The sequence below is a fragment of the Chroicocephalus ridibundus genome, chromosome 5 (genome assembly GCF_963924245.1).
Source record: "Chroicocephalus ridibundus chromosome 5, bChrRid1.1, whole genome shotgun sequence".
NCBI lineage: Eukaryota > Metazoa > Chordata > Aves > Charadriiformes > Laridae > Chroicocephalus > Chroicocephalus ridibundus.
The window spans coordinates 52,424,514-52,436,844 of record NC_086288.1 but is presented as its reverse complement, the minus strand read 5'-3'; the positions used below and the strand labels follow the sequence as shown (position 1 = coordinate 52,436,844).

Below are 12,331 nucleotides of genomic sequence, written 5' to 3'. Positions count from 1 at the left end.
ACTTGAAGAGAAAAAAGTTAATGAACAACTGAAGAAAAGAATAGATTAGAATGATGAACAATAGAAGACAAGTTAAATAGCTTGATCTGGGTGTAAAAAGCTCTCCTAGGAGCACATACAGAATTTAGTAAAAGAATCTTACTTAACCTCTTACACTACAAGATATTATCAACAATAAGAAAAACTAAAAAAACATCAGTGTGAATTCACACAGGACACTGCAGGTAAGAGATAAAAATCTATTATTACTGTATATAAAAGTTCTTACTTTAATAACTTTATTAAGGCATTCATCGGCAACCATCCGGACATCAGATTCTGCATCCTCACTGCAGAGGAGAAAGAGTTCCATAGCAATCCCAAGCAGTTTCTGAAATTCTGGAGAATTTCTAAATAAACAAACATTATAAAATTACAATGCACACTATGAAAAGCAAACACCAATGCTATTTTTTGAGGGGGTTTCAGAATCCAACTACACATATTCTATATACAGTTATACAAGAGGAGATGACATTCAGTATATTAAAGCGCTTTATTAGGAGTTGGGAGATCATTTCCCTGCTCTTTCCTACGTAATCTGGCAAGGTATTTCGCCTCTGTGATTCAGTTTCTCTGTCTGAGGTAGAAGGACAATGCCTATTCTACCAATGTTTAAAAAAAAAATTACTTCTTAGATTTTAGGTGTTTAAAAAAAAAGAGTGTAATTTCAGTTTTAAACAGGATTTGAGCATTTAAAATCAGCAATTATCAGGAAGCCTCCAAAAAACTAGGACTCCAAAGTAGCTATTCATATTAATGCAGTAAATTAAAGACATTGTCTTACCTTAAAGACTGAGCAACTATGTTTTCACATATTGTTAGGCAATGATTCACTCGATCTTTCTTGGTAGCTGAAAGTTCTTTCTTTCTAAAAGAAGAACACAATGATAATGAGTCTGAGATGACCATTTATACACTCTTGCTAGAGTAATGTATAATGATTATACAAGGAAAAGGTGCACTCTTCTGATCATTACATAAACAGCCATACACCAACTACCTGTAGTCCCAGGACTTAATAAATCAACTGCTGCTGAGAGCATGCAGGCACACAAGCAAAGGGAAGAATACAAACTCAAAAAAAAGACTGGAACATTTAACAGGGAATATAATATTAATTCCGTAACGTCCACTGAGAAAATATTGGGGAAAAAAACCCCAAAGACTGAAGAGGAGTAAATGGAAAGGAAGGAAAAAGTGGAGCAGGCCTAGAACAATGCTGAAATAAACCGACAGAAAAAATCTGGGTAAAATAAACCATGAGAACAAGTCTTGCAGACTTAAAAATACCACTTTTAAAAAGACCTCTCTCACACATAATATCACCACCTTAGACATTTTTTTGTCTGACAAGTTCTTGAAACTTAAGAGTTCTACTAAATCAACCATTTTGTATATGAACTGGAAAGGATGCCGAGGCAATCCTATCATATGCCACATTCCCCCAAATGGTTTTGTAAAAATAGCAGAGCTGTAGGCACAGTCTACGCCCATCAAGAATAATGTCCCTATAGTAACACTTGGTATAGGCCAGGAAAGGCCAAGCTTAGACAACTTGCAGCAAATGAGTGTAAAACAAAGAGAATAAAATTCACAGAACAAAAGACTGCATATCTACAAGCAATGTAGAGCACAATATGAAAAGCAAAATTTGTTTAACATTCACTTCAACATGATATAAGCTCCTACAGCCCTTTACAGCCGAGTCTAGAAGAGAAGCTTCTTCCCTGCTCCACCCTCAACCCTTACAACAAAGGAACTGGGAAAAAAAGAAAAAGAGACAGATTCACAACTACGACTGCAGAATTTTATTTCATTGTACGCAGTGTCTCCTGCTCTTAACTTTCCTGACACAGAATTACTTCTACGAAAGCAGACATTACTTTTAAATGATTAACTGGTAGCAATACTGGAGCTAAACCTGCTTCTTCACACACATTCACAGAGAATCTTACTTTCCAAGTGAAAAGTGATCATCTGTATTTTTAGCATTTAATTTTCTGTCTGAGCAAAAATAGCACAACCATCAAATAGCAAAACAGTATTTCTAAACTAGAAGTTGGAAAACTATGTGAATAACCTTGAGATACATTAATATAGTTAACACAACATTAAGGTCTAACAGCAAGCAGTCAGTAAGCGCGTTGAATTAAGCTAACTCAAAATACATTGTTGAACACAATTTTTGAAGAATTAAGCTATAATATATAAGAGCTTTAGCTCAAATAATACTACAATTTTTGGAAAAAGTCATTCTTTGCAAATATTCCTGTCCTTTTTCTTCCATCAGGTTGGAAGTGGGTAGTTGAAAAGTGTTTGCTCCCAAGATTTCAGTTTTTCTCCTAACGATCCTCTCATCTCACTCCAGAAATGCTTTCCCTTTTAAAAAGTTTAAGGAATAGTTCCTAACAAAACCATAATTCAGCAGTATTTTGTTTAGGTAAGCCTCAGCATTCCTCAAAGAGGATCTCCTCTTTGGCTTGTGTTATCAAGCAACTGGCAGAACACGAGTAGCCCATCTGAATTTGATCAAGATATACAATGTCTTTCTTTCTACCTTGAAAAGCCACCATGGAGTCTTCAACTGCAATTTCAGATCACCTCTAACAAACAGCAAATACTTCCTAAAATGTCCAACTGACTTTGCAACTTAAGTACCGTTGATGCAAACAGGCACGTAAGAAAGTGAATAAATCATTTCAACTTTTATAATAGTTTTACCTAGCACTTCCCGCATCTCTTAGATTTCATCTCTTATGTGCACCATTTTCAGTAGACACTCAACCCAAGAATAGAACAGGCACAATCTGAACCTGCCCATAAGCTCACTATTTCAGATACAAAACACACTAAAGATATTGCTAAATAAGACTGCTTTCAGAATAAAGTTCTTTATTACCTACACAAAATATAGCCCCGAGCGAGGCAGGCAGTGCTGTTCAATAGTGAGGGATCAATTAGATATCCACAAGTCCATGGGCCCCGATGGGATGCACCCAAGAGTGCTGAGGGAGCTGGCAGAAGTCATTGCTGGGCCGCTCTCTATCACCTTTGAAAGGTCCTGGAGAACAGGGGAGGTGCCTGAGGACTGGGGGAAAGCCAACATCACTCCAGTCTTCAAAAAGGGCAGGAAGGAGGACCCAGGGAACTACAGGGCGGTCAGCCTCACCTCCATCCCTGGAAAGATGATGGAACGGCTCATTCTGGGTGTCATCTCAAGGCATATGGAGGAAAAGAAAGCTATCAGAAGTACTCAACATGGATTCACCAAGGGGAAATCATGTCTGACTAATCTGATAGCCTTCTATGATGGCATGACTGGATGGATAGATGAGGAGAGGGCGGTAGATGTGGTCTACCTTGACTTAAGCAAGGCGTTCGACACGGTCTCCCACAGCATCCTCATAGGGAAGCTTAGGAAGTGTGGGCTAGATGAATGGACAGTGGGGTGGATAGAAAACTGGTTGAAGGGCAGAGCTCAGAGGGTCGTGATTAGGGGCACAGAGTCTAGTTGGAGGTCAGTGACGAGTGGTGTTCCCCAGGGGTCAGTCCTGTTCAATATATTCATCAATGACCTGGATGAGGGGATAGAGTGCACCCTCAGCAAGTTTGCCGATGACACAAAGCTGGAAGAGGTAGCTGACACAGCAGAAGGCTGTGCTGCCATACAGAGAGACCTAGACAGGTTGGAGATCTGGGCAAGGAGGAACCTTATGAAATTCAACAAGGGCAAGTGTAGGGTGCTGCACCTGGGGAGGAATAACCCCATGCACCAGTACAGGTTGGGGGCTGACCTGCTGGAGAGCAGCTAGGTGGAAAGAGACCTGGGAGTCCTGGTGGACAACAGGATGACCATGAGCCAGCAATGTGCCCTTGTGGCCAAAAAGGCCAATGGCATCCTGGGGTGCATCAAGAAGAGTGTGGCCAGGAGGTCGAGGGAGGTCATCCTCCCCTTCTACTCTGCCTTGGTGAGGCCGCGCCTGGAGTACTGTGTCCAGTTCTGGGCTCCCTAGTTCAAGAGGGACAGGGAACTGCTGGAGAGGGTGCAGCAAAGGGCTACCAAGATGATTAAGGGACTGGAACACTTCTCTTATGAAGAAAGGCTGGGGGATTTGGGTTTCTTCAGTCTGGAAAAAAGACGGCTGAGGGGGGACCTTATCAACGCTTATAAATACTGAAAGGGTGGGTGTCAGGAGGATGGGGCCAGGCTCTTTTCAGTGGTGCCCGGGGACAGGACAAGAGGTAACGGGCACAAACTTGAGCATAGGAAGTTCCACCTAAACATGAGGAGGAACTTCTTTCCTGTAAGGGTGGCAGAGCACCGGAACAGGCTGCCCAGAGAGGTGGTGGAGTCTCCAACTCTGGAGACATTCAAAACCCTCCTGGATGCGTTCCTGTGCAACCTGCTCTAGGTGACCCTGCTCTGGCAGGGGGGTTGGACTAGATGATCTCCAGAGGTCCCTTTCCAACCCTATGATTCTATGAATACTACTCAAACTGGTACAGATCAACCTCTTCAGCAGATTTCTGCAAAGACACCTAACGCTGAATCTACCACCTCACTGAAATAACTAACTTAAAAATTTTAAAAGGCCTGAATAGAGAATATTTAATGTGAAAACTTTGAAGGCATGCATATAGTTAAAAAGTTACCATTTAAACTGAAATAACAGAAACTAGAGGTGAAGACTAACTAAGTTACTATCCAAAGGGAAAGAACAACAAACATTCAACCAAGTTTGCTGTACTGAATCTTTCATCTGCCATTTGGTTATTCAACTTCCAAAAAAATTAGCCTTTGAAGGAATGAAATAAAAGGTGGAAGACAAACAGTTAATGTACCTCTTGTGCACACACACATTTTCTGTGCCTACAGACGGAGAAGGATAACAGAACACTATCTGGAGAGAGAACACATGATTTTTTTATTTAAAAAAAAAAAACCAAACACAAAACCACAACTCTATTCAGAATTATTATGAAGTCCTCAAGCAAACTGCTGATGAGGATACCTGGGGGACAACAGCAGCATTGCATATTTCTTAGAAGAGAGCTGAAGTCGCAAGCCCCAAGTGTAAGGTCACTGCAGATTGCTGAGTAACAGAAGGCAGGAGATATTGGAAGTAGCAGTTATCTACAGGAAAGCTTCATCTCACAAGCAGAGTAGTTTAATCTTCTGCATGCTTCTACAGACAATCTCTAGCCAAGAAGATTAGTAAACAATGTAAGAAAACCAGCAAGCTCAGATAATTTTGCACTCTGAGTCCTGATGAGCTGGCTATAAAGAGATGCAGCTCACTGATGTTAATTTTTGTTTAGGCCTTGGAATTAAGGATATGTAAAAAGAGTACAGAAGCTCTGAAGGTGAATCAGCATGAAGAAAAAGGGCCAAGCGAAATGGCTTGACATTAATCTTGAGAAAAGCAACGGGAAACTCAAAAAAGTCTATTAATAACAAGCAGAAATATGAATGTATCAAGAAATAAACTAAACCCAAATACGGTGGATACTTCAAACGATATTGTAGTAACACAGACAACGATGGATATTTAAAGTTCTACTTTACTTGACTAAATTGTTTATTTATAAAGAACTACAATACACTCTACAAATGGTAACTCCAAAAAAAACATCTAGGAACCACCACTAACAAGCAGGGCAACAGGCATTAGCCACGCAGTTCATGTGGTCTTCAGTTAAACAAAAAATTCATGATACCTCAACATATAGCACTGATGTAACATGAAACCAATCTATGACCACAGCTTGAGTCAAACAAAAAAAATCCAGAAAAGTTCATGTATAGAAAAATGGATATTGCTGGAGAGCACTTTGTCTCTTGCAGCACCTTTCACTGTAAAGGTAACGATTATAATCAAATCTAAGAAAAAAAAATAAATTCAGAAATAGGGCACAATTGCAAACAGTTACAGTAATTAACTTTTAGAACAAGTTAACAAGAGAAAAGGTGAAGAATCCAGAAGAAACATTAGCAAGTCATTCTCTCAACTCACTGATAAATAAAACATAAGTAAAAATAAATAAAATGTAAAATATAGGATGTTACATGACAGCCCATCTGCTTTTTAGTATCACTGAGTAAACTCTGAATTTTCACATCACACTAATCAAATTTTAAGTTAGTGGGAGCTTTGTAATCCAATACAAAATGTCCAACTCCAACTGAAATTTAAGGGTCTGAAAAATCTAAAAATAAGTATGGAAGAAAATAAGCTTCCTCAGCAGAAGTGTATAGAAGCACTATGACAACAGAGAGTTCAACCTAAGTTTTCACAGAAGAAAAAAAAAAAACCCAGCAAAAGACAAGAGAGGGGTCCAGAAACTGACATCTGACTATAATGTATAATAAAAGCATAACATGTGATTATTGGCAATTAAAATATCTCAAAACAGAAAAAGCTCTTATATTTTTGGTAAAAGCTTGAATTCAATTAATATTTTAATAAAAGTTAAATAAATTTAATAAAAATTTATATAAATTTATAAAATTTAATAAAAATAAGTAAAGTCACAGTATCGGTTTTATCAAGAGTTCAGAAGTCACTGTCTTAAAATATAGCAAAGAAAAACTTAAATACACATTGTGCAAACAATTAAGCCTTCCTTACCCCAATCTCTGTGATCTTAAAACATTTCACAGTAGGACTCGTTCACTAATCAGATGTAAAATACTCAGTTTCTACCAAAAATATTGAAAAGGAATGACAGCTTCTCGCTCGTCTAATTTAGGCAACAGGACAACTGTGATCTAATGGACAATGTCAAATAGATAACTAACGAAGTAATTAAAGAGCAAACCAGTAGCATTTATGCTATGACATTCACCAATTAATTTATTCTTTCACTACTGAGAGATAAGCTCGCATCCTTTTACAACAGTAAACAGACAGAATGATACGAAGTTACCACACAGACTACAAAATATTTGAGTGCTATTTGTACAGAACCACAATGAACATGAACACCTCTTTCCAAATGCAAGGAAAACACAGAGGCAATTTTCCTTTCCAGTTCATTACAAACAAACAAAAAAAAATATGCAGACAGTATCGTGAATTACATTCACACTGTCACCTGGTATTTCACTAGAAGTTTGGAAAACTTCAGCAAAGACTGCCACAATACCCTTTCATAGGCTTTAATGAAGGTTAGAGCTGTTACTGAATCTGTATAGCTCCTGGGGGCACGCAATACCATCAGCTTCCCGAAAACATACAGGCTATTTTTAAACACAAAACAAAGTCAACAAGGACAACTATAACCCTAATTTTTTTTAACATTTTGAGAAGAGTATGCCTAAATTCAGATCCCCAAACCAAGTATAACATCCTGCAGTAAGCACCGCAAATAATTTTCAGGACTTTCTCTTGAAATACCGTGACCTATCTCATCAGTAACTTTCTAGACAGATTTTTTTCAACTACATAGAGGAAAGACTAGAAATAGATGGCCATCTATCCTTCATGTCACACAAAATACTAGCACAAGAAATGCACACAAAGGAGCAACTAGTTCCTGCAGACCAGGAAGGCATCTAAAAACAAACAGCTCATGAAAAATATGATTTTTCATGTATTATGCCCCGTAAGTGTGAAAATGCATTGGGATTGTTTGAAAGAACACTCTCCAAACAGTATCAACCATGATAATTTAGTTGGCATCCATATCAGAATGTACTGTGGGAGCAGGTGGCCTGGAGCCCAGCATCCTCTGCCAAAACACTATGAAACTGCCAATTTAGAAGTTACCTGCTCCTCAACCCTTCTGTTTCTCCTATATCCCCAATAGGTGGAGAAAAAAGCAATAGTGCAAGTCGTGTATTTATACCGTAAAAATCCTCGTGTCTTTTCACCTGCTCAATAAAAGTTATTTTTAGAGGATGCAAAGTGTAAGGGGCAGCACTCTGGTACTGAACAGCTCCTCACCCTCCTGTAATGCCTCCCGGCAGGAAACCTGAACATCGCAGGGATGCAATACATTTGCCCCGAATGTTGAAGAAAGCAAAAGGGTATCACAAATAATTAAACTACTTCCTCATAGGTCTCTGCACAGCAAGCCACAGCACAAGACTTCAAATGAAGTTTGTCATGAACAAACATCCACATCAACTCCCCCCAGATGCATTAAGCTTAGTGCTTTAAATTATGCTTAAAGGTTTTTGCCTTTTTTTACAGCAGTTTATTAGCTGAAGATATGGTTTTACTTCCTAGAAACAATCTGTGAAACCTATATAGCATTCTTATATCACCCCTTCGTTACCCACGCTACTGTATTTTCAAGCGTGCCTGCCCACAAAGTTACTCCGAGCTTAAAACTTAAACAGAGAGCAGGCAGCACTCCCAGACACGTCCACAGGAACAGCCTCCTGCCAAGGACAGAAAAGCACCCCGGGACTAACTCCTCCGGGGACGGCCAGCTGCCTCCCAGGCTGTCCGCAGTTCCAGAGCGGCGCCGACGGCTCGGCTCCCCCCGGGGCAGGGGAAGGTGCCGCCGAAGCGCTTCGGGAGCCCCCCCGTCCGCGGGTTACTCACGGTCTCTGGAGTGGCTCCTCGGGGATGGCAGCCGGACCCTGCTGCTGCTGGAAGGAGCGCAACGACTCGAAGGCCTTCATCAGCTTCTCCATGGTGGCCATGTCCGCTCCGCCCGCGCCGGCGGCACCGACCCGCCGCTCCGACCCGCCCTCTCACAGGCGCCCAGCAGCGGCGGCGGCCACCTTCCTCCTCGCGGGCCCGACTCTCCTCCTCCTCCTCTTCTTCCTCCTCCTCCTCCTGGACTCCCTCTCTCCCGCTCGCACGGCGCCCTCAGGCCAGCCGCGGCGCCGCCGCAGCCCGCGCCGCGCCGCCCCTTCACTGCCGCAATGAATGAGGGAGAGGCCGCAGGGGGCCGCGAGCACTCCCCAACCGCCCCGCCGCCATCTTGGGTCCCTCCCGTCAGTCCCTACGCCGCTACCCCGCCCCCTGCCCCGCCCACCCCGGGGCAAGCTCCCGCGGGACCCCGGCGACGCGGAAACGCGCGTGCGCGCTCCGCAACACCCGCCCGCCCACGGCCTGGTGTCACGCGCACCCTGACGTACATACACATACGGGCACGCGGGTGAGGTAAGGGGCGGGGCAGAAGGGACAGCGACAGGCTCCCTGCCCAATCAGAAAGTGGGCGCCGCCCCTTCCCGCATGCCACAGCGCAGCAGCGGCTGAAGCAGGCGCCAGCGTGTGCGGAGGGCCAAGGGCGCTCCCGCCGCGGCTGAGCGGGGCGCTGGGTCCTAGAGCCCGCCGGCCGCACCGCGGCGCCCCCTGCTGGGGAGGAAGGCGGCCGCTCCCGCCCCCACCAACCCCGTCAGCGGCGGCGGTAGCGGGCGGGAAACGGCACCAGGAGGGGGAGGCCCGCGCCCGCCCTCCCTTCCCCCGGCACCGAGACGGGTCCCCGGCCGGCAGCTGCAGAGGTGGGAGCCCGGCGCGGCGCCCATCGTAACCCATCCGCATCCCACGCTGCGAGTGCCTGTACGTGGAGTAGGCGTGTCGGGGGGCCCTACGACTCGCCCACTCGCGTCCCCGGCTAGCCCGCCGGGCACACGGGGGCTTCCTGAAGGCGCTTCCGGCACTTCACACTTATTTCGGGGCTGCAGGTAGGGAAGGGAAACGCTTACAGGAACAGGACACTTAAAGCTTGGCAAGGTACCCGCTGTGCCGTCGCGGTCCTGGGGTTGGCTTATCAGAGGATACTTTCTGCACTCCTAAAGCTCGTATTAAACATACAGTATACAATATTTAAATCATTGATTCTGTTACTAAGTACTTAATTTAAAAAAAAAAAAAAAATCAACGCTACTGTGAACTTTCCAATTACAACCACTGATTTTAACATATCCAGGTGCTGATACATTAATTTTAAACAGCAGCTGGTAAGAACTGGCACTTCAGCCCGCATCTCCAACACAGGAAAGCGGTTGCAGCAATGGAAGCGGAGAGCAACTCTTGGAACTCTTAAGAAAAGCAGTTCCCAGTTAATCACTTAATACGCAGCTTGGTTATTTTGAGCAGGGATGGACAAGAGAAGCGAAGCTCAGGTATCCGGATGTTCAAGCCAACAAAAGTCCTGACAGAACCACCTTACTGATCACATTCTTGCCAAACATTCAGTAAGAGTGCTCTCCCAGTTCGCTTTGTTAGTGAACCACTTGAAACGTTCCTCTGAAAGGAAACCTATCTACAGGACTGGAAGCAATTCAACACGGAGCAAAACCCCTATTTCATTATAAATGCCTAACAAAATGCAAGCTTTTAAGGTAAACAGAGTATTTTTCCTGATAATTCTATGATAAAACTTGCAGAGAGTTTTCTCTGGAACATATGGATGATCATGAATTTTTTATTTAGCAAATGATACATGAAAAAAGATGACAGCATAGCTGGAATGCAGCATACACTGTGTGATAATTGCATGGGCCCCTCCACACTTTGAAACACATTTAAGCAAACTAAAAAGAGCATAAGCTCTTATCAGAGATTAAACAAGCCACCAACCAAGTCAGCCTTTGCGGAACCTGTTTTGAAGCCATTAGATCAAAGCGTGCGCCGGTCCCCTCTGGGCTGCTGACTCACCCACCAAGGCAATGGCTGCCCACCAAGAGAACTCCTCTCCTTCCTCCTCCTCTTGCCCAAGTTTCACTGGCAACAGTTGCTCATTAACCATGAGTAACTGGACGAGAACGCAGGGGTATCAGGTTTTTCTTTGGCAAGTACCTTATCAGTAGCTTCTCCTAATTCAAATTTACTGATCCACATAGCATGTCACTGATCTTGTCCAAATAGCAGCCCCACAAACATCTGGGAAAAACAGAAAAAAAAAGTGATGTAAAACTGGCAAGGGGCAAGAAGAAGCAGGCAGGGTTAGACAACAGGTATTTTTATAAAGCCCTCATGTCTTGGGTTGAGTGACACAGGACTAATCTCTAATGCTGGGGAAAACTCCACTTTTAGAAGACTCTAGTGTCTGAATTCATGAAAATATAGCAAGCTAGGCTATGTGGGATTCAAGGTCTGAGTGTTTTTGAGCCTTGCCAGGTGCAGGGATGAGGAGGAGTGAGGCCTGGACATTTGACTCAGGCTGGCCAACAGGATTATTTCATACCATGAACGTCAATATATGAATTCATACCATAAATTCAACATAAATTAGAAAGTTTGCTGCGTAGTCTCTCTCTCCCTTGATGGCAGTGGTCCAGAGAACTCCCTTGCCCTGGTGCCGGACACCTGAGCCCTTCTCTTCCTCCCTAAGCCTCAGCACTTACCGTGTCCAACATCTGCTGCCCACTGCTGGGAGTGCACAGCTTCCTGCTGATAGAATGGTCTGAGCATAATTCTTATATATCTTATATTAGCATTGGGATCGATACTGGTTCTTTAGTATTGTTGTTAATTATTTAGTCTTATCTTATTAAATCTACTTATATTTCAACCTTTGTGTTTCCTTGCTTTCCCCGATTCCCCTTTCCAGATGGGAAGGGGTCATCGGATGATAGAATAATTGTCTAAATGACAATAAATTGTTATAGGTTTTCTCAAACCGTAACACATTGTTACCACAAAGAAAAATAAAGTCACAACCTCAATGGAGCATCAGTGAATCTTAAAAGGTTATATGTAATTTAGTGGTTGACAGTGAATTAATCTCAACCTCTGGGAGAAAAAGAAGAAACACGCTTTTACCGTGTCTTTAAGACAGACATGGACATCATGAACGTGCACACGCAGGCTACCTAGGCATGTACCTAACACACAGGTTACCTCTTGACTTAAAGCTTTTAAGAACACGTTGGACAAGCACATCAAGAATATTTTTTGCCCTGTCTTGAAGTCACACTTAGGCCGTCATTTCTGCATTTCCACAAACAATTCAGCAGAGAATTGGTACTACTTAATCCAGTCAACTTCATAAGACTGCTGGCCCACATAGTTCAACATATGAACAGATAATCTGCAATATGCCGTATCATGGTTATATTATTCACTTATAAAGTGAAGTTAGAGTCACTTAATTTGAAGCTGTTTAGTATAGTAATTGAGTGCTTAGCCCTTCAAATCATGTCATAAAATTACAGTGAAAGCCTCTCCATAAATAGGGCAAAATGTTGAAAATCCAAGCAGCTTACTGTTGAAAAGTATTTGACAGACACCCCCCACCACCACCACCACCATAAATCCAACTGACAACAAGGCATAAATTCTCTCAAGGTCTCAAGGAGATTGAAGTCCAGTTAGTTTCCTTTGGC

General features: G+C 42.9%; 1 protein-coding gene across 2 annotated transcripts in view; it reads right to left on the bottom strand.

Moving 5' to 3' along the window:
* Positions 1 to 8,987, bottom strand: part of HTT (huntingtin) — an 88,161-nt gene extending 79,174 nt beyond the window's left edge. For both annotated transcript variants that reach the window (XM_063335194.1, XM_063335195.1), the window contains exons 1-3: positions 8,595 to 8,987; positions 827 to 910; positions 269 to 389 (exon numbers count right to left, since the gene is read on the bottom strand). In XM_063335194.1, the coding sequence (XP_063191264.1) occupies positions 269 to 389; positions 827 to 910; positions 8,595 to 8,695 (306 nt within the window). In that variant the 5' untranslated portion in view covers positions 8,696 to 8,987. The remainder of the gene's footprint in view (positions 1 to 268; positions 390 to 826; positions 911 to 8,594) is intronic.
* Positions 8,988 to 12,331: the final 3,344 nt, after the last annotated feature.